This window comes from Conger conger, chromosome 3, assembly GCF_963514075.1.
Source record: "Conger conger chromosome 3, fConCon1.1, whole genome shotgun sequence".
NCBI classification, from domain to species: domain Eukaryota; kingdom Metazoa; phylum Chordata; class Actinopteri; order Anguilliformes; family Congridae; genus Conger; species Conger conger.
In genome coordinates this window covers 20280675-20304476 of record NC_083762.1, presented here as the reverse complement: position 1 = coordinate 20304476, position 23802 = coordinate 20280675, and the positions used below count along the sequence as shown (strand labels likewise).

The 23802-nt window shown below is 38.3% G+C and overlaps 1 protein-coding gene across 1 annotated transcript; it reads right to left on the bottom strand.

The window, feature by feature from the left end:
• Positions 1–11309: 11309 nt before the first annotated feature.
• Positions 11310–19195, bottom strand: LOC133124867 (uncharacterized). Its single transcript, XM_061236404.1, has 4 exons — positions 18962–19195; positions 13728–14330; positions 12739–13369; positions 11310–12361 (listed from the first exon to the last, which is right to left on the bottom strand). The coding sequence occupies exons 2-4, from the start codon at positions 13950–13952 to the stop codon at positions 11634–11636; spliced, it is 1584 nt and encodes a 527-aa protein (XP_061092388.1). The 5' UTR covers positions 13953–14330; positions 18962–19195; the 3' UTR covers positions 11310–11633.
• Between the last annotated feature and the right edge of the window lie 4607 nt (positions 19196–23802).

The following is a 23802-nucleotide window of genomic DNA, read 5'->3' as shown; positions in this document are numbered from 1 at the left end:
CACTGGTTTAAACATGTACTAACAGACCATTTGTTTTTCAGGTGGCATTGCCCAACAACAATATCCGGGAAGAAACGTTTGGGTAATCATAAAAAATATGTGATCAGATTAAAAAAGAAGTGCAGGCATAAAATGATCAATAATTCCTCTCTGATTTGTTGATGAATCTATTGTAAGCCCATATGTTGGAATAATGAAATCTTTTTTATTTATTGAGACTGCCATTGAATCAAAATGATTGAATTAGAATCATTGATTAATTATAAAAATGTCTTCATTTTTAGTCTTGGATTACCTGGACCATAAAAGTTTACTTTAAAAGATTATTTTCAGGAATGACTCACATGTCTCTTTATCATATTTGACATGGTCCTAAAATGCAAAGTTTCTTGTTTGCCATTCAAATGAGATATTTGGTTTCTATTTGGTTCAATCATTACCAAATTGGTCAAAAGGTAAAAAAAAAAAAGCTATTCATCAGAGATATGAAAAATGCATATTCAGAAAATGATATTTTCTATATTATCTTTATGTAATATAATTACAATGTCACGCAGCATTAGATACATTTTACAAGCAATGAACTTGTTGAAAGCAGGTTGATTCATTTTCTTGAATGCCCAAGCACACATTGAATCACTTCTAAAATATTTTTTTGTGCATGCTTAATTAATCAAGACCAGTGCCTGCTGCCCACATGTCAGAGTCAGAAAATTCCTTGCACAACCACAACTATTAAAGTGGAGTTCTTTAAACTCCAACCCCAGCATAGCTCTCATCCCCAGGAACAAGGCCTCTCTTTAACCACACTCTTTCTCCCATCTCATCTTTGTCCCAATCAGCGTAAAGGTTGATCATTCTGTCTTACTGGAGGTTCCAAACAACCAGTCTGGAAACGGAGTGTACGACCAATTGATTGGTGAGCTGGAAAGTACCCTGGAGGAAGCACAGAATTGTCAATCCAATGAAATCAGTGAAGGTAATTGCACCAGCAGGAATTACATTAATTTAGCAAGTGCTCTTATTCAGAGTGACCTACAATGTAACAGAACCTTGGAGCATTCACTTGATTTAAATGAGTAATAGTGCCAGACCAGGATAAGAATATCCCCAGACCAGTGCGTATATGGGTAAGGTCACTAAAACACAAATGCCATATAACTATATGAAGCTAGAACCAAAATATAAATCCTGAATACACACAGATTATATCCATAACAAGGCTATTACACTAGGATGTGAGGCTGTGAAATGGTGCAAGAAAGCAAGAAAGCATGAGCAGGTTTAGGTGCCAAAACCAATCATTAGGGTTATTAAGGTTATATTTAACAGGTTTTTAAATTATTCATCATCCCACATTAATGACATTATTTTAAAAAAGTGGATAGAGATTGTTTATGGTACTTGAAACCACACAAATATCTGCTTATGGATATCAGGACCTAAAATGAAACACTGCAAACGTGTACAATATGGGTCCATTAAATTTAAAACTATGATTTTTTAAAAGATGATAGAATAAAATTCAATAGTACCAAGCTTTCTAAATATTATCGTTCCCATAACTCCCATCCAGTCTCTGACTCTAAATATGCAAACTGAGCAACCAGGAAATAAGCCGGGTCCTGCTTCATCTGAAGTGGTGAAGATGTTATAGTTCTTTAACCTCAGTATGCAGAATTATTTTACAATTAAGGACCAGATATTAAACCAATCAACTGTTGGTGAACTGTTTGTGCTTACGATATATGCTATGTTACACTACTGCACACCTATGTCTATGTGAGAACCATTTAATATTTAACGTGTATATGTTTGTTCCAGATTGTCCTGGGTTTATAATCACATCTGTAAACACAACAACAACTGACATTGATACAACAGGTATGTATACCAGGAGTTGGGAAGTGACATTGTTTGAATGGCAGAGCAATGGGGCCATATATTTACTGGTAGGTTGGGGAGGGGAGTGGCAAACTTGGAAGACTGTAAAATATTAAACCTAACTATACCAACCTCTTCTATACTCAGAAAATGTAGGAATGTTGCATACTTTAATTGTGATATCAGAAAAATAAATGTCATGAAAATTCAATTTATTTTGAAGATATGAGTCACAGTTGACACATGAATGGGAATATACTTCTATTATATTTTGTTTGTAACAGTATTTAGCATTGGCTATAATTGTGACATTTTGTCACACTGAATGGTTACAGAATGGTAATGGTAGAGTGAAATTAGTTATTTTTGCTATATACAGTGAGCTCCATAATATTTGGGACATACTTATTTTTTTATTTTTCTTCTTGATTTGGCGCTTTACTCCACAGATATGCAATCAATTCAAATGTGGTTAATCTGCAGATTTTCTGCTTTTATTAATGGGTACTTCACCATAAGGTTTGGAACAAATGGATTCACATATGTTTCAGATTAGTTAGGTGTGTTTAATTGCTTCTTTAGTGAAGATATAAAGGATATACCTGTACATAGTGGGCTATATATATGTTCTAACTTTCTTTCCTCTCAACTTCTTCACCATTAAACAGGTATATGTGAAGATTTAATCCCCAAGGATTTCTTACAGTACTATGAAGTTAGTAATACAGGTGGCACAGTGACCTGTGTGTCTGTCTGCAATCCTGACCACACTGATCCTACAATCTGTAAAAACAAAGGAACCTGCATGCTGCCTGTTGATGGACCTGAATGCCAGTAAGTAATAATCCAAATGGGTATGAAATCACAGTTACAATAATAATATCAAGTTTGTCATCACAGATGTAAAAGTTGAATTGGGTAGCAATAATAGTTGATAAATGCCAGCATACAGTGGCATGAAAAAGTATTTTCCCCTTACTGATTTCCTTACTTTATTTTGTTTTTTTCACACAGAATGGTTTCTGATCTTCAGACAAAATGTAATATCAGAAAAATAGGACCATACATTTAAAACACTTACTTCTCTGAAACTAAAGAACGGTCATATTTAATACTCTCATTGTGTTTCTCCAAAATCTGTTTTCATGATTCTACAATAAGAGAGAGACAGGACAAAGATGGAATTCATGAGTTAGTAGCAAGGTAGAAACCACTGCTAACAAAGAGAAATATCAATGCTCATCTCACAATTGCAAAAAAGCACCTGGATGGTAAAATGCTCTATGGACAGATGAGCAAATACAGCATTCTGCTCTGTAACAGAAATCTATTAAGGAGAAAGTCTGGCCATCTGTCCATGAGGTGAAGCTGAAGTGTAATTGGGTTATGTAACAAGACAATAATCCAAAACACAAAAGCTAGTCCACATCTAATTGACTCAAAAGAATCTAATCTAATCAAAGTCCTGACTTGACTCAAATAGAAATGCTGTGGCAGAATTAGAAAAGAGCAACAAAAAAAACTATTAAAGCAGAAGAGTGAGGTAAAATTCCTGAAAAGACTGATATCAAATTATAGGAAATGTTTGCTTACAATGATTGCTGTTAAAGGTGCCAAAACTAGTTATTAAATGTAAAGGGTTAATTACTTTTTCACATGAACTCAATGAAACACTAATAATAAAAAATGTGTTTTGTGTTTACCCAGGTTCCCTTTGTCTAATATTACATTTTGTCTGAAGATCTGAAAGCATTCAGTGTGAGAAATATGCATTAATAGAGGAAATCAGGAAGGGGGCAAATACTTTCACTGCATTGTATCAAGTGGGCATGTCTAAGAACTATTCCTAAAGAAAACAATGTGAAAAAAATTAAATTAACAATGTTAGATATACAGTAAAATGAATAAAATCAAATTTTGCAAAAGCTGGCAAAGAGGTTCCTAATGATGATTTATAAAAAAAGTTATTATGAGACCCTTATTACCATTAGTAATAGTATTACTCATTATTTTTTCATAAAGCTATGCTAATTCAAGTATACAATTACAATGAATAAAGGATTCCTATTGATGAAAGTTAAAAAGTTATTACCATTTCAGCACCAGCATTCCCAATATGTTTATACAGTACTTAAGCGGTTCTAGCCAATCCATCTCATTGTTTCAAGTATTCTGAGCAAAAAATCAGGCATTATATTGCTATGTAAATTATATGATTTGACAGGAAGGCCACAAGGAGTTTATGTGTGCAAAATAATATGTTGTTGACGGTCTAATCACGTAAATGTTCAGGTAACATTGTTTCAGTGCATTAACCCATTGTATCAATCCATTGTACCTATGTCACATGGTACCTATGGTACTTTCTTAATAGTAATATGCAATGAACAAAAATATATAACTGCCATGATTAATCTAGTGTTTATACTCTCCGTAACAGAAATACAGATTTTACATGTGCTTGTCAAATGGGTCTTGAAAACAAGTCTAAGAACAAACTGAAACTTCTTTGTTCCAGCTGCCTGCACACTGCTACCACATGGTACCTGGGTAGTGACTGTGGTATCCCCATAAACAAAGTCGGGCTCTATGCAGGGACAAGCGTGTTGGCTACAGCTGTGTTGGTGGCTATCGGGGTTCTCTCTGCATATCTCCTTGTGTACAAGAAGAAGAAAAGGAGGTGAGAGTGATACTGCCACGATGGTGGCTGCACAAACCTAATAATAATGAGATAATATGATTAATGAAGTCATTATAAACAAGATATTATTCATGTTAGTATTACTACTTATACTCCTACTAGTATTAGTAGTAGTAGTAGTATGTTTTGGCCTTTCCCTGTACAATGAATTATTTTTTAAGCGTAATGTAAAACGTGTACATTTGGTTGGGTTAGGTAATCTAAAGCTAAAATCAAAGGTGTTATAAGCAGAGACATAAAAGTAATACAAAGACAAAACTGTGCTTAAACTTGCCATGGCACACATGAAGAAAAAATTATCCATATAATAAGCAACACAGATAATAATCTATCATTCAAGGAATACCACGACCCGTTGCAAGTGAAAAGACACTTGCACATGCTTTGACTAAGAGAGGGAATCGGGTAATGCAATAATGCTTAAATGCATAACAATGGAGGAATATACACTACATATCCTTTTCCCTGCTCTAAGCCACCTCTCCTTTTTCTATTTCTCATGCCATGTGTTCCCTCCATTTGTTTCCTTGTCCAGGAATAGAGACAATAAGAGGGAGAATATAAACCAGTGGCTGGAAGATGACTTTCAGTGGCCCAGCTCTGACAAGAACACAGATGTTTATCCAGGTAATGATGAGCTGATAGCAGAATGTAGAGGGGAGAGTGAGGCATATTGTCACACTTTTCACTCTTTCTTACATTTACTGGGCACAATACATTACAATGGAATAAATGTCAAATGGAAGAATGTCTCAGGGACATATCTTGTATTTGTTACATCTTCATATCATATTGTGGTACAAAGTTATAGACAGTTAAGTAGAGGGTGTGCACATGTGACAACTTGCCCCATCAGTGGGTGTTTTTTTTTTTTTTTCATTTAAAATTCAAAACATAGGAGGGAGGGGAGGGGGGTGGCATTGCCCCCCAAATATAATTGCTGGTGCCCCCGTTAAAGTCAGGAGTGAACCATCCCCCTTCAACCCCAATCCTCGGTCAATAATCTCTGTGATGAACAACATGTTCACAGTTCTGCCAAACACAAATTGCCTGGTCTTAAGTATAAGCATCAATTTTATAGTCAGACTGCTAAAAGCCCGTCTTGTGCAGCCCAGGGGTTATATCTGCTGCCCTAAACTACATCATAATCCGTTGACATTAGTATTATTACAAGAAACATAGTTGTGGATTACACAATATCGCATTGATTTTGAAGCAAGTTATATGTGTCAATTTATATATAGTGGGGCAAATGTATTGCATGTGACAACTTGCCCTAAACTGGCATGCGTGCTAATATTGGCTATATCTCAAGGTTAGCTTGACATATGCAGGACTGCAGCTAAAGTATGTGAGCTAGTATCAAAAGACACTTTATTATTACTCAGTACAAAATATAAGTTTGAACATTCATACCTAAAAAAGTTTTTTACATAAATTGTGATGTGCCATTATTTTATTTACTTTTGAAGGTGAAGTATAAGAACATTTGTGTAACTTTGAACACGTGTAAACAAGAAGTTGACCTCAGATCATGAAGTGACAGAAAATGGCTATTTGATTTTTGTCCCTCTTGTTTTGGAGAAATGAGCAGCATGACAACTTACCCTGCTTTCCCCTATTAACTATTATAGCACTGAAACTCTAATGACACCTAGGGCTGGTTTCAGACAGAGATTAAGCCTAGTCCTAGGCTAAATTCTATTTTGAATGGAAATGGTCCAAAAAAACTCATCTTAGTCTGTATCTGTGAAACTGGCCCCAAATGTTACAAGTTCTAAGATTGCTCAGTGTTATGACACTGTTGATAATATTTTATTTCCTCTTGCTGAAGGGATTTTTCAAAACCCATACAACACAGAAGGGGGTGCAAGCATTTATCATCAGGGGCAATCACCAACCTACAATCCCTATCCATCCTTTCACGCTTCGGATCACCATCCACTCTACTTTTCCCACGAACCCCAGGTCCACATGCACAATCTGTCCAGCCCTTCTGTAAGTCTGTGTTACCTGAACACCAATATTACAGGAAAACATATTTCCGCACACATGCATGGGAATATATGGGCCCTGAGTACAAGAGCTCACATTAAATATCAAAAATGCAACAACTATCCTTCAACAAACATTGACTATTTGCACTGTAAAAAACGTATTTGCTTGTAAATAAAGCACTGCACCAAATGAATGTACTCACGTTCATGCACTGCACATATCTAGAAGCATGTTTTCAATTGGAAATATCTGCTGTGGATGAATGCAACATTTAATGGGAGCCATTGAAGACATATGCGCACTAACGTACACATGGGATATACAGCATGTTTGGGTGTGTTACATACATTGTACATGTGCCTAAAATGCAGTTGTGCGTAGCTGTAAGTAATATGTTCGATTAATTATGATCATTTTATTTTGCAGATGAGAACCAGCAGACCTGACCTCTTCCCAGATTTAGGCAACTCTGTTTATGATATTATTCCTGTATAGCCTGCATCTCAGTCCAAGTACATCACCCTTACATGATTGTTGTGCAATACCTAAAGCATATTATCCAATCAACAAATACCATTACTGCAATAATGACTTTGGACTAATGGAGCACTGACAGGCACAAATGTAGGGCGGCCTGTAGCGTAGTGGTTAAGGTAAATGGCTGGGACATGCAAGGTCGGTGGTTCTAATCCCGGTGTAGCCACAATACAATCTGCACAGCCCTTAACCCATTGCTCCAGGGGGGGATTGTCTCCTGCTTAGTCTAATCACCTGTACGTCGCTCTGGATAAGAGTGTCTGCCAAATGCCAATAATGTAATGTAACGAATCTATCTCTGTATATTGCACTTTAAACTTGACTGAATTTAACATTGTATACTATACCTGCAATTCATTGTGTACATATGATAATGCCATTGCCATTATGTTATGCTATGACATATACTCACTGAGCACTTTATTAGCAACATTATTATTTTTATTCATGCAGTTATCTAATCAGTGAATCATGTGGCAGCAGTCCAATCATGTGGCAACAGTCCAATGCATAAAATTATGCAGATACATGCAGTTAATGTTCGCATCAACCATCTGAACGAGAAAATGATGGAATGATTTTTGGTGCCAGACAGGGTGGTTTGAGTATCTCAGAAACAGCTGATCTCCTGGGATTTTCACAAACAACAGTCTCTAGAGTTTGTAGAGAATGGTGCGAAAAACAAAAAACATCCAGTGAACAGCAGTTCTGTGGGCAGTTTTGAGGAGAATGGCCAGACTGGTCAAAGCTTACAGGAAGGTGACAGTAACTCAAATAACCATACATTACAACAGTGGTATGCAGAAGAGCATCTCTGAACACACAATGTGTCAAACCTTTAAGTGGATAGGCTACAGCAGAAGAAGACCAATAAGTCTAAAAAAAATAAAAGTATAAGTAAAAAATAAGTATAAATACCTAATGAAGTGCTCACTGATTGTATATGATGTGATGCCATTCAGCGATGTTTTGGAGTAAATGAATGTAATTACTTTTTTTAAAACGTGTTATATATATGAACAATATTTATTGTCTTTTTTCCTTATCAGCCAATGAATTTGCCAATTCTGTTGAGCTTCAGCTTAAATTATCTCATGTTATAAATGCTTAAAAGCACATTTCAGATGATATTTTTACTGTATTTCATTTTATTATAGATTTTTTTATATAAAATTTTTGAAAGTATATTCAATTTTTGTGTGATATAGCAATTGCAGGCTTGTCATCACTGGACTGCATGCATCTCTGGCTCTCTGTGGAATTTAGGTGTTATACAGCATCAATAAGATGGGAAAACTGTATCAGCAAAAAGTAAAATAAGCTTGCAATTGACATACAAACAGAAGAGATTAGCAAAAATCCATCAGAATGTATACAATATACCCCAGAAATAAACATATCAATATAGACTTCAGAATACAAGTTACAAAAATACAGCATGTTGAAAATACAAAATATATTGGAATAATGCTGAAAAAGCATTATGTTTAGCTTTAAACAGTATACGACCGCATACACACAAAAAGATCAGTTATCATGTGACATCTCCATAATTCTCCATAAATCTTCTTTCTTTCTCTCCATCCAAGTGCTGTTTTTCTTGTCACGATGGTATAGCATGCATCTGATTTGATTTGACTTTTGATAAGAAACTTTGTTGCTATGGAGACATGTTGGCATAACATAACACAACCCAATTTTTTTCTCTCCCTATTTGTTTACCCTAAACCATAACTTAGGTGTCATGCCATGAATGTTTATGACAGATGTTATACGTCTCATTTGGAAGTGAATGATGTTGGATTATTATCCTTTGGCAACTTCAATTTGTCCTTAACCACATGTGAAATTCCATGAATTTTGAAATGTGCCAGAGTTGCAAAAGGTGGTGATCCTCTCGATCTTAACCCCTTCCCCGCCAATTATTTTGGAAAAAACCTGTCATTTTCAGACGATTTTTTTAATATAGTATTTTTTATGCTGATTATGAAAAATAACTTGTATTTCATTTGGTAAAAACGTATATACTCGTCTCCGCCAGGGAAGGGGTTAATAACCATAGATCGATTTCCATTATTAATAATATAACAAAAGTGTTTGAAAAGTTATTTTTTAATCAACTATGTCAATATGTTAATGAATCTTATCTCCATACCAATCTGTTTTCAGACCTAACTTCTTTACAACCACTGCTCTTAAAATTGACCAATGATGTATCTTCTTCATTGGACAACAATATGCCTACAGGCGCAATATTTATAGATCTTACTAAGGCTGATGTGGTTGATCACTACCTCCTGTCGTGAGCGTGGACCCCGTGCCAAGCTCAGACCTCACGTTCCCACAAGCAGTACCCCACGAGGAGGTGTCTCGGAGACAAACTCTCTTTTCCTTTAAGTACTTTCGAACGTCCTGGAGAACTGGTAAGTCACCAACCGCCCGTTCAGCATGTTGAATGTCCTCCAAGGTCATGCTGGAACACATTCTACGCATGGCCTCAGTGGGACCTTTAGCCTTGCTCCTTAGTACCCTAAATCTAAGTCCTCCGACTTCAGACTCCTCTGCTGACAAGTAGGGCTGCACATTAGCTCTGAACCACATATTTTTTCTCTTACGGGCGTTCTTACTACCACCTCAATGGCTTGTGCGAGGGGTTAACAATGCATTCCTGCCTAACCCATCTTCTGTCAATCTCTCATCAGGCAGGCCTAAGGCCAGGTCCTCGACACTCCTCCTTGATGAACTTTGCTTTATTGCGCTTTCAAATATCCTTTACTTAGGTTCTTTGGTCTGTCACTTATCAGGGCAGTCAGTCAGATTTTATGATCATGGGAAAAGGTGTACATCAAGGTTCATCTTTTAAGCTGTTGCCATTTTCCATTTTTAGTAATGATCTCCCACAAACCTGCTCTGATTGTTATATTCAACTATATGCAGATGACACAAATTTATTCTTCCAAGAATAAATCTCACAAATTCAGTTTACATTACATGCCGCTCAAAAAAAATGTTCTTTTAACAAACTTCTACTGAATAGGGAGAAGTCTTTTAGTATGTTGTCTGGCATTAGATTTAATTTTTTGGTGCCCGGCAGCAGGCCGAACGCTGGAACGATGGGCTGGAGAGCAGGCGGATGCACACACTCCTAAATCTCCCCGGCCCTGTCTTACTAAAGGAGGCAACCAGCCTCCCCTCCTAGCGCTGGTACAGCTCCCCTGACTCACCTATCTTCACCGCCGGCAGAACTATAATTTGCGAACGGCTCCTCCCCCCAGAGTGTGCCGATCCGCAATAGCAAACAGGTCTCAGCTCCCCAGCAACAACCGAATGAACCCTGGGCTCTGTCTTTTAACCCCCAGAGTCCCATGCAGAGTTTCACCATCCCACAGCTGTAGACAATTAGTCCATTATTGCTCTCCACCCCCCACCAATGTTTCCTCCCACACCAGGTTTATCACAGTATGTTGTCTGGCATTAGATTTTATTTTTTGCATTTATCCAAAAATCGCTTGATTCATTTCTTTGATAGACACCACTTGAGAAAGTGGAGGAATTTAAATATAGCAAAGAATATTTTTGTATGCATGACACCACCGGGAACAGTAGAGTGAAATTACTCATTTCTATAATATACTTATTAATCTTTTGATCTCAAATCAAAATGTCTATGATAAAAGCAGACAATCAGCTTTAATTTCATGGTATTACACATGCATACGTTTTACCATACAGATAGCTGTTTTTGTGTCGAGTCTTCCTAATTTCAGCTGTGCAAAAGCAAATTCGGATGACATGAAAGTGATGAGGGGATCTTATTTTTCTATTCTAACTTAAAAGGTCAAGATGGCATTGCTCTTAAAGACCATTTCTTGTAGCATGTATGCAAGGTTTCGAACCTAGCTGGCTAACATTTCTACCATGCTAATTAAAATGTAATATATCTAGCTAGTTAAAGATTTCTCTGCATTTAGCCAACCCCAAAACAGTAATGACATTACTTACATGGAATAATTGTACCAAACTGTAATAACTAAATGTGCATAGGGCAAGACACTGTAGCAAGGTCACAGAAATGCTACAGCAGAACTTAGTGCTAGAAATGTAACTGAAGTGCAACTGCATCCAGGAACATACTTTGATCCGTGTGGTGCATACAAAGGCCAATAAAGTTGTAGACAAGATACGGGCATATCATTTTGAGTGCAAGCACTTCAGACATTTATTCACTTGTTAATTTCCCATTTGCATACCAGAGTAACATAAACACTTGATCAAACAACCGTATGCATGTATACACATTAGTTTTTTGTTTTTTTACTTTTCATTGAAATAATCAAGTAAACAAAATTTTATTCAAATGGAAAATAGTTCAAATGTAAAGAAAATGTCTATTAATTGTATATTAAAAATAATGCTTTTTTCGCAATTACTTTTATAAAGCTAGCTGCAACCTCAACGGAAGCCTGAACTGTCATACATCAGAAAGCAGCTATGCGAAAACACAAGAATGAAATCACCCTTCAGACAGCGGAGGTTGGGATCGCACCAGTAGCTTCAATGGGATCATAAAGGGATTTAAAGGGCAAAGGGCTGCTTTGTCAAAATTTGATTTCTCCTGTTCAATATCGTGCGAATGAGTAGGTATACTTTTACAATTTGATTTGCTTGTTGCCCCTTGGACAGTTTTATGTTGCAGTGGAGATTCTACTGTTGGATTATCTGCTGTCAATACTGTGGGGTCTTGCATGTCACTTCTGGTCATGCTCATAGGCTGAAATCCAGCTTCTGGTTTACTGCTAGATACTGGCAGAATTGTAGAGCCCTCACTCTCACTGGTGTAGTCCCCTTTGTTGTTTTGATCAGCTTGCGATTCTTTATCCCCTTGTCCACTGCCATGTCCTTCCTGATGGGCAAGTGTCTGGGCCAAGGCATCAGAGTCGCCCATTTCACTGGAACAGAAGGCTGTGCTTTCAATCACGGCATCGGAGGACACCGACTGGTCAAGCAGTTCTCCTTCCTGAGTGATGGAGATCTCTTTCTGTAAGGATGCGCCTGGTGTGTCACCTGCCTGAGCAAGTTGGGACCGGGCTTCTTGACCGATGCTTATTGGCACAGAGGGCTCCTTAACAGGAGCAGATAGGTGATCGTGTGCCTGACGGAGGTGGTGTTGCAGTTCCACACAGTTGAGCAGGGGGATCTCATCTGGAAGGGACAACAGTAGGTCCAGGACCACAGCAATCTCTGAGAGGAAACACATTTAAAAAAGACATTCAAATGAAGTAGAGACCCATATGCACAGGCAGTTCTAATTTGTCGATTAGTGATTGCAAAAAATATTTTGGCTTAATTTTGAAACTGCAGCAGGACAAATTAAACTTAATTGAGTTAATGGGAAACACTGGGATTTGTTAGTTAAGGTTCTTTTGTTTTACATTTATTTGAACTGTTATATTTTTCTAAATGGATTTTTCAGCGGTACCTTGGCTGGGACACTGTCTTAGCATATTGATAAGCCTCACAGAGTTATGCACAATCACCTTTAAAATTTTGTATATGTCTGGCTGGTGCAATTTCCACCTGAAACGTATTGTCAATTCATACATACACAGGCTACTTACCCATTGGAGTGAGAGGGGGCATGTTGCCTTGCTTGTTCACAGAGCTCAAAAAGCGATAGATATTCTCAAAATTCACATCAGAATCTGTGCGCTTCTGGGTCTGTTGATCAGATATTGGCCTACTAGGAATAGAGGAAGAATGTTCTTGCCCCTGGATGGAAATCCTTGTGTTTGAGCCAGCTGCTTGTTCAGCAGGCTGGCTGGAGTTTGGGGTTGCAGTGGATTGACTAAGGCTGGCTGGAACATGATTCAGAGGAGGTGATGTGGGGCTGGGTGAATTGTCGGAAATGGACCCTCCGTTGAGTTTCGTGGCAGCAGCAAAGTTTGAAAGGGAGGACTGTGAGTTGCAGGGTAAATAAACTATATTGGGACTGGCTTCTGTCTTTGAGGATGGAAGCAAGCCCTTCTGACATGTCACACTTGGGCTTTCTGGTGTCTGACCAGATGACAGCTGAGTAGATGCGTGTGCCCTTGGAGTCATGCACATTGAGGATGTCGTTGCCGGTGGTCTGGCCATGGGTCTTAATGTAACTTTCTGGAGGTTAGATGGGAGCTGCTTGGGTGTGCTGAAGGAGCGAGGCGGGTCAGAGTTAAGGAGGCTACATGGCTCAGTTGCAGCAATCACAAGCATCTACACAGGGAAAGAGAGAGACTGGTTATTAAATATTGGCAGGAGGTGCATATCCTCACAATAACTACTGACTGGGTGTTGTGCTGTAAACTAATCAGTGGGGGAAAAACCATAGGTGAAAATACACAAATTTCCACATAAAAAACTGGTCACCTTAACCTGGTAAACAATTACAATCAACTGGCTCTGAATCTGTTTAAATCACCCTTAAAACAAAATACTTGAGCCTTGGGTGTCTTTACTAGTCTAATGTTCTTTTTTTTTTTTTTTTTAATGTATTTATTAACTTTTTTAAATAAAAACTATAATGATGTTTGAGGGAAAATCATCATGCTACCTGACCATGCTTATACTGCACCTGTGAGAAAGCAGATGAAATGGCAGCCTCTTGTGACCCGGCCATTTTCTGTGACATTTCAGTCAGGTACCTCCCATCATAAACATCCAATGAGGAGGAGCCACTGCAAAAACCTCCCCCATATATCCACACCATCACAGTGAGGTTGTGTGGCCATGGGGACGCTGGGACCCAGACGTTTAGGTACAGACAGTCCTCACTCATTTCCCGGTTAGGGTTCCACATCTCGGTTCCAGGGAAGCCGGGATACGAGTTGTCCACAAACTGGAAACAGGCATTTGGATATGAGCTGGCATCAAAGATGCCTGTCCAGAGTTCTTTGGGCTCAGCTCTCCGGAAGCGCTTCTTCCCAAAAGGGGGCTCAGTGTAAGGGATGCCCAAGAAAGCTGTCACATGACCTTAAAGACCATGCACAGGCATGCGAATACCTCAAACGCGTCCCTGGTGGGTTGTTGCAGTGAGGTCATTCTCATTTTGAGAAACGGATGGGGAAGGGAGAAGAGAGAGGAGGAGGAGGAAGGGCAAGATTAAGAAGGAGGCAGTCTCCATGATGTTTTATTTTCAGGGAGTTTTGTTTTTTTGCTGAGTTGAAGTGTTTTCTTTCTGCAGAACAGGAGAAAAGAGAGGCACAGATTGATTATGGAGTTATAAATAAAAGCACATAAAGTGCTGAAAAAACCAGAAGAGGGAAAACAGGCTTGGAAATGAAGAGGTTAAGAGTCATAAGGTTAAAATAAAGTGGATAAAGATGGAAAAGAAAATAAGAAACATTAGATCAATGGAGAATGAATCACTATGACAGGCCCTGAAATCCCAATCCAAAGCCTTGGATAAACAATGTCATTATTATAGTAAGTCTCACCCCACATCAACTTTGTCACCCACCAAACCACCCACAAAAAGTGCACACAGAAACACACACACACGCACACACATGTATATACACACACTGTTGTTGTTTGTGTTTTGTGGTGTTGTGTGGTTGCTGTGGTGATGGGATTAGTGTAGGGGGCACAGTAGGGGATCATGGGTCCACAGACTGGATGGCAGCTGTGCCCTGGCTATTTCTGCTCCCCATCCCACTTCAGTTGTGTCGGGTCCTATTTTAGGGGTGTAATTTCTCTCTATTGGTCTCTCTTTGTATGCACTACCTCCATTTACATACTTTAAAAAAATGTTATATGTATCTGACAATACCCTAGCAGAAACACTGACAGACAATTGTCCAAGCACCAGATTACATTTTTTTCGATGATACTTTTTCATCTACTGTGATTTGAAACAGTAACAACCACTTGAAATTACAAATGTGGCCACTAGTACTAACGGCAGATCAGAACACAAGTTCACATCCATGCACAGGCCGGCTCTAAACGTTGTGGGGTTTTTTTTGCCAACCATCATGAACGCAATGAGAAGAGTTCCATTGTCCCATAATCTTTTCTCTTTTGTTTTCTCTTTTTCTCTCAGTTGGTGCTCCCTCATATGGATGGTGCCCTCAGCAACTGCCTATATCATCCATGCTTAGAACCAGCCCTGCATGCACACATGCAGTGAGTTAAAACTTTTCCATCCATCATTAAGAAAAATAGCATTCTTTGACTTTGCACTGTACAAACATTGTTAAACACCTTAAACACTAATAAAACCTACGTGAAATTTTTTTAAATGATATTCAACCAGGAAAGAAGTGTGACGATATAAGCCCAATTGAATTAAAACTGGCAAGGAGTGGCGCAGGTCAAACTAGACATTTTCATGACATTGCTGTGACATTGTGACAACATCAAAACACATTGTCATTAATCCTGCAATGCAGCAGTGCTGAATAAGATGTACCAGGTGTACTATGATACAGGCCTTGTGTACATAGGATAAAGAGGGCGAAGATAAGAAGAGAGAAGATTAATCGAGAAGAGTACGGGAAACTGGGGGTTGGCAGGTATGATACAAGGCATGACTCCATGTGTCTCAATGGAGTTATTAATATCTGTAAAGACAGCTGAGGGCCGGAAATGGGGGTGAGGGGGAAGGAAGGGGGAGGTTGGTGTCCTGTATCAAATTAGAACCCAGAATCTGTGTATGAAGTTTACAGGGGGATCAATTTCAGTCTGGGATTACACACTGTCATGTACACTATCAAATACTCACATATCACCTCCCTCATATGCATATACATATTGTCACACTATAACTCATGTTGGATATGTTTTCTCATTGAAACATGTCCTCATTACAAAGGACGTCATACAATGATTACATCAGAAGTTTTATTTAATACATGGACAGAAAAATGGCTCATTCAACATGCTTTACACACAAGAATTATGATTCTGATTCATTCTCTCTCTCTCTCCCTATCTCTCTCTCTCTCTCTCTCTCCCTCCCTCCCTCACCCTTAGAGTCAGGGTTTGAACTCTGTGCTTGTTGCCATGGCAACCCAGCCCAGATAGCCTCCTGCATCCTTTCCTTCTCTGTATATAATTGTTACCTATTTAGTGATGTTCTCTTTCTTCCAGTCATGACCCATTGTGTTAATTAATCAGAATCACATCTGTTCCTCATGTTCCTCTTCCTTGCTACTTCCTTCTGTGAATCTGACTTTATTGTACATGTAATAATTTACTTTGACATAAAAAAAATTTTGCTCAGTGGAAAAAAACAGGCCTCTGAATGTTAAAGCTACATAAACTAGATCACTAATATTGGCTTTATTGATCATTATGTACTGAAATGATGAAGACAGAGAATACACAATACCGCTACCCAACAAGTTTGTGACAGACTTGTGCTGCATACTTCTATGTCCCCATACAGACAGTATGTCAATCTGTGTGACATGACAGACAGCACAGTGCATTTCAAAACACTGACAGTTTGATGAGTGGCACGGGAATCACTGGAATTTTCCATTTCGTGCTTAGTCCATCTAATATTTCACACATGGACAGGCTGCCTGGACCAATGCATTTGCTGTTACTATCATCACTTAACTGATGAGTTTTTTTTTTGACAGTCATCTATTATTTAAAACTCAGTCCAGCATATAACCCATTCACCCTAACTATATTTCATAATACAGCAACATCACAGCCAAATCCAGCAAACAACTTGCCTAGTATGACACCTTATGAAGCTATCTACAGCACACCAATAGCCAGTCACAGATAGTTGTTGATGTAATGTTGTATCTGTTAACAAGCTTGCAAACATTAGTTGATCTCTTCGTAATACCAGTACTGTAACCTACAAAACAACAACAACAACTACTAGGCAATGTATTCTTTGTTATGCTTGTTTTTTGGTTTTCATCTGAATAGCTAAACGAGCAGCACAGAAGCCATTAATAAATATGTGCCCAGATTGGTTGCCTAGACAACCATGCACAGTATCTAATAGCAACTTGGCTAGCACAACTCTAAATTCAGCATTGAAAGCCTGAAGACATACTGGACCCAATCCCGATAAAGTATATTTTTAATATAGCTTGTCAGATATGTTGTCTAATTTCATATCATGTGATAAAATTTGGAATAGTTATTCATTCATTCAATGCATATAGTCAGAAACAATCCTCTCTTCTACTATATATTCAAAAGCTTGTCTATGACGTTTAATATGGAATCTTGATTGGTGTGGAGCTCCCTCCCGTGACCCTTTATTGATGGCATTGGTATTGAGGAAGTTGTATATCCTGGCCAGTTCATTAACATGACTTGCAATAACACACTTCATCAATGCTAACTATGTAAACTATCATAAACCTAATTGAACAATAGCAAAAACAGCGTAGCTAGCTACAGTGTCTAGCATATGCCTAGCCAGATGACTTGGCTAGAAGGCCAAGAAAACTAGAAAACTTATAACAGCATTTTTATAATAGTGCTCCTACTAACTTATTAGTAGTAGTAATAATGATAGTATTTGTCTAAATACACTGAAACTAACCTATTTTGCCCCCAAAGTTCTACACTGCCTCAAATGAAATTTTAATCACACAATCACACACACATACGCGTACACACACAGAGATTCTCACAAGCACATGCACTCATGTAAACGCGCACACACACATAAAATAGCAAGTATTCCATATTTGTATGCAATTGTTCATGTGAATGTGTAGGAATTTCAGATACAATTGTACAAATTCTAGAGTGTAAATTTTTGTGAAAGTGAGGTAAAGCAAACTCTCTAGCTTGATAACGGATAAGTTAATGACTTTATGATTGAGTTGCTCTTATATTGATAGCAATATTAGCTGCAAAATAATAAATATATTTAAAGAATATATTTTATTCTGCCATATCATTTGTGCTCCCAGCTGATGCTCCCTGTTGATGTATTTCCATTTTGACAGTTTCACAGGTTTGTGAGAAACATCTTCAGATGTATTCAGAGGTCTATCCCTCTGATTATAACAGGTCTCAGCAGTAAAAAGGAGAGGGACATAGTTATGGGACAGGTGCTGGATGTAAACAAGACTTAATTTTAGGATAAGCTGCTGCGCGCATGCGTCAACCTGCTAAGATACATGGGCACACAAGTCTACCCATGATTTAGTTTTTGCTTAATCGTCGCATAGTCTCTACAGTAGACTACCGATCCACATGATGTCATCTTTTAAAATATAGATCCCTGTCAAATGGGAGCGACAGTGCAATGCTGAACATAAAATTATGCAACATCGCCGCTCATGACCGCGAATGAATGCTTGTATCTGTTCGATGCAATTTAATGCAATTTACCAGCCTCGGTGAAATCGCGGTTATTTCTGCTGAACAACAACGATAGCTAATAATAGGCCTAATAACACATTTAAGGTCGTACTTACAATCCATATTTATATGGACTGATACATACGAATTTAGCTCAGTTTATGCCAAAATCAAAACAATTTACGTGCACTGTACATTCTAATCGTAATAGATATATCAATTTCTAACTAGTAGTTTAATTTGGAGTAGCGATATCTTAAAAATAATGTACTTACAGAAATGACAGACATGGTGCGTCTTCTAACGAAGCAGATGCGCGCAAGCACACAGACACATGCAACTACATGCAGACACTGTGACATACGTACACACGCTCAAACACTCTTATGCGAAATTCTAAACACTCTTGCGTCCATTTTTTATACTTTCCAGTGTAGTGATTCGAAATAAAAAGTTGCCTTTTGTCAGCCATATTCTATATCTATTTTGAAGTACAGTCGCATGTATTTACTGTACCTGGAACCTCCCGTTGTCAAACCGGCTGAACCTAGTTGTTTTTCCCCCCAAGGCTTGCCTCCTTCTTTTCTCCGTCCTTGAACTAGGCAAGCCGGAGCTCCAAATGGGGTAAAGAGAACGGCGTCAATAACCTGGCACGATGGACACAGAGAAAATGTGAGATTTATGCTGCTTCGTTCCGCACTGTGCGTAAATCACGACGATGTGTCCTACTGCAACAGTGGCGGGGGAAGACTGCCCATAATAAACCCTTTACAATAAAAAAACAGAGTACTCTCGCGAGATGTAATACCGCCCCCCCCCCCCCCCCCCCCCACACACACACACACACACACACCAGTTAATTTGTCTACATTCCCCAAATATTCGCTATTACACTACGACAGAGTTCAGATTAGATGTCTAGCCTTTATCATTCGTTTACGTTTTCAAAAGCATTACTACAGATTGTCATTGCACGGAGGCGTCTATTTTAACCTCCTTTTCTGAAATCAGTGGAAACTGCACAAATGACAGGTGAATTAGCAACACGCTGTTGAATATTGTTATAGAATAAAAAGAAATAAAATCTTAGTAATAGCCACTGATGCAGAAATTCTGTCTTCTATAAAAGTATCCTGACTACTACGGACCACAGATATACTGGACCCAATACCTGAACCCTGGCAAACTAAGCATGCAACACTGGATGCAATGCATGCAACCCAGACATATAGCTGAATACTTGTGTGATGTGGAAGGAAGGGGGAGGGGATGCAATACTCCTTTATGGCAAGAACCAGCCCATTTAAGAGGACAATGTACTTATGAATTAAGTCAACCTTATTTTGTTGAAAGCAGGGCTAAGCACCATTATATTATTTTGAAAATATTCATGGTTTTAGTCTTATTTTAATGAGACCAAACATGAATGTGTTAGCGATTGAATACCTCTACAAAAAAACTTTTTTACTTCTGCTTCCAACAACAGAGGTCATATTTGTAGAGAAATAATGATTAAATCTGGGAAATCACAATCTCCATCTACATATTCCATATAATAAAATGAAATTGCACTGCGGTGGTTTTTCCTGTTGAATCAGGAACTGCTTTTATGTATATTTCAACTGTCCAGCTTCAACAATCTATATAGACACAATGAATGATTTAAATTGAATGTTACAGATTGCATTCAATCTTGAATGCAATCTCAAAGTGATTCTGGTGTCTCTTCAGTGACAAACTCTGCAGGAGGTCAGGCCCATAGATTGCAGGCCTAGATTAGATTATCAATGTGGCTTTGATGTCAGAGGACATCAGCATTCTTAGAAGCAATATAATATTCATTTTTCCTTTATTTAACCAGGTGAGTCCCGTTGAGACGGTTATCTCTTTTACAAGGGAGCCCTGGCCAAGGGAGGAGCAAGCAGAGATTACAACATAAAATTCAATACAAAAGCACAACACAAATGACACATTAATACAATCTCAAGTAAGAGCTGCAGACCTCAGTTTTTAATGTTTGAAGTAACCTTTTAAAATGACGACAGTGATGAAGTGATCCAGTTTGATATCTTTCTGGAGCTGGTTCCAAGTCCATGGAGCATAAAAACTAAATGCCATATTCCCAAATTCTGTAGACGGAGGAGGTACAGTTATAAGAGGCAGGTTCTGGGAGCAGAGCATGTAGGAACTTGTTTTCCAATTAAAAAGGCTAATTAAATAGCCAGGGAGTTGCCCTATGATGGCTTTATAAATGAAAATATGCCAATGAAACCATCTACGGTGGGATAATGAAGTCAGACCTGCCATTTCATACAAATAACAATGATGAGTAAGGGTTTTAGCATTTTAAATAAAGCGTAAGGCTCCAAGGCTCTCTACAGCCTGAAGAGTGTATTGCCCCATCGAATTACACTGCTCCTCAAGGCTGTAATGTAAGCACAACATATCTTACAATACAAAGTTTAAAAAGTACATACTAACTCACAAATACAATGACGCAGGAAACAAAGAAAACCGCAACGAAATGTGATCCACTACCATTCTTCAAATTTAGTCTCTTGCCCCCTATTGTGTCAGCATTCTTCCTCTTAGTACAAAGGAGCATTGCACTTGCTCTTTTCATTTACTGTTCAGAAATATTGAAAAGGGGTGGTTGTGTTCGATACATGTGTGCAGAAGGAAAAGGAGTGGAGTGTGGAAGGGGTGTGGGAGCTTTCCCAACATATTTGGTAATTAAAGAGAGTGCACACCCTCTTTCCAACACCATCTCCCAAGGGACAGGGAAATAAATGACCACAATCAGAACACACTGTTAAATTTCTGTAATACATACAGTGTAGACTACACAGTACAGTCTTCATTGTGTGGCCTTGGCTCCATGCACTACAGTACCTTCATTATGCAAATAATGAACTGAGAGTATCTGCCAAATGATGAAGAGAAAATAAATAATTTAAGTGAGGTAAATAGTTTGCCTATGGTGTGTGTGTGTGTGTGTGTGTGTGTGTGTGTGTGTGTGTGTGACACAGACCAGTGCGCAGCTATTCTTGGTGAATGTTTGAAGCAAATTCCACCCCGTTGCACCAAACCATTCAATTGTATTCTATGAATGAACATGGAATATCTGTGGCCTAAAGCAGTACTGCAGTTGTACTGCAGTTAAAAAATTACAAATGTGACATTATTGTAAAACCGTCCAACCACAACTGAATACAACATCTTACCAGCTAGGATGTATAGGTTTAGTGAAGTAATTTATATTTCAAAACACATTTGAAAGCCATGGTAGACATTTTTCCAACATTTCTCATAACCATGTACAATTTGAACTGTACATTGTAATCAAATGTTGTTTCTGAGAATAAGTTAAAAGAATTACTGCTTGCATGATGATGGCCTATGTTTTCCTTCAATCTATGCATCTCTAGCTCCAGTGTTCAGCTTGCAGTCTTGGTGTTCATGTTGTTGGCATTGATTATCTGTCTCCTCTAGACTCAAAACCCAATGCCACTCCCCTCAGCCACAATTAATTCTCCTTGATTCAATCAGGACAATTACCAACATAAGGGAGACAGGCAGAGAGAGGCAGTAGTAAAGAGAGAGAAGCAGTGAGGAAACAAGGAAATGGATATTTGTCTTAAAGGAGAATGGCGTGTTTATTAAAAAAACAAAAAAAAACAAGGCACAGCATAATTGCTTTGTCCTTGTAGTACTGTATCTACTCATTATGCTAGATTGTGTATCAAGCCTTTTGTTTTGGTTTCATTGCAGAGAATGCATTGCAGATGCGTGACTTCACTGAAATCTTTCCTGATCCTGGGCAAGAAATTTATTATTGGACAGTAGAATGCAATGAAAAAAGACTTCTGAATGGTGTTTTTTTGGGCAAGAGAGGCTTTATGTTTACCTATAATCACAACTACAATTGTCATTCATTTAAAAAATTCAGTTTTTGTTACCATTTTAAAGGAAACCTCATAGCTGTCTGGAATTACCTGGAGAGCCAGAAGCAAGTGCTGTGGCTAGTTCTCGAACATGCTTGGAACAACCTACAGTACCAGCTGATTTTCTTATAAAACTGCCGGACAGTGTACCAAATTAATGCAAAGGTGAAGGATGGTCACACCAAATATTGAATTGATTTAGTTTTGAATTATTTTCTGTTCTTTATTGTAAAATGTAGAACCTTTTTTTTAAAGCATAGCTTAGCTTAGTACAGAATATTTTGCAGGTGCCTGAGACTGTAAAAAAGACAGTACTGTAATTAGATAAATTATTTAGGTGAAATAACTCTGTGGCACCCCTGGTTTTTAGGGAATAATCCCTGGTATTTATTATCCTAGTCAATTGAAACAGGTCAAGTTATTAGAAGTGGGTCAGACCTAGTATTGCCCCTCTAGCCTCCTGCTACAGAGTGAATATAGGCTACACACGGTATCCAATGTTTATTCTTCTGTCAGAATGCCGAGGATAACTGTGGAGCTTGTTACAGCATTTTATTTTATTTTATTTGTTTGTTTTTTTGACAGAATGGTTACAACCCTGTCAATGAGAATATCAATGAGAGGGATAGAGCATTTCTCACTAAATCTTGCATTTTAGAAAAGCCTGGTCTGGGTTCACTGGCTAAGTGGTTGGAAGGTCTATCCTGATACTGGCTTTTTCTTGAAATGCTCCATAGTCTCTCCATAAAACCTTTCTCTCACTAATAACAAAGATGGACAAAAGGGGTAGCGTCCTATTAAGATGAAGCCCAGACCTTGGTAAGGATCAGAAATTATGTCCATACACCAGGGCAAAGTGCTTTGAACTCCCCTTTCCCCTCAATTTTGGACCCATTCTCACACACAGCAATCTAGTTTCTGAAAGAACTGTTTGGAGCTATATTCTTGCCACATCAGCAAGGACTGCAGGATCCAAATATGCTTAATGCACTGAGAGGCAAGGTGGAAGAAGAAGGGAACAAAATAGCTTTCTCAGGGTAATCCATAAAAGGGTCATTAAAGGAATCAGTGTGCTGATCCAGGGCTATTATCTAATTGCTGGTCTGTTAGTGATTGGCTGGACACATCAATCTCTCCTGCTCCCCCTCCTTATTGCTTGCCATCTCATTACTCCTGATTACTTTACTCATTACTCCTCATGGCCTCATGAGTTCTTCATCCTCAGTTACAGTATAAGGGTGCAATGTAAGGATAGGGCCTAAAGCCAGCAGAGAAACTTTCAAAGAAGTAAAGGAAATAAATGAACCCCCATAGGTGAGACAAAGTGAGAGGGACACTGTGCACCTGAAGTGAAACATGTAGCACCATGCATTTATGTTTTTAGAAAAAACAGGATTAAAATGATTGTTTTTG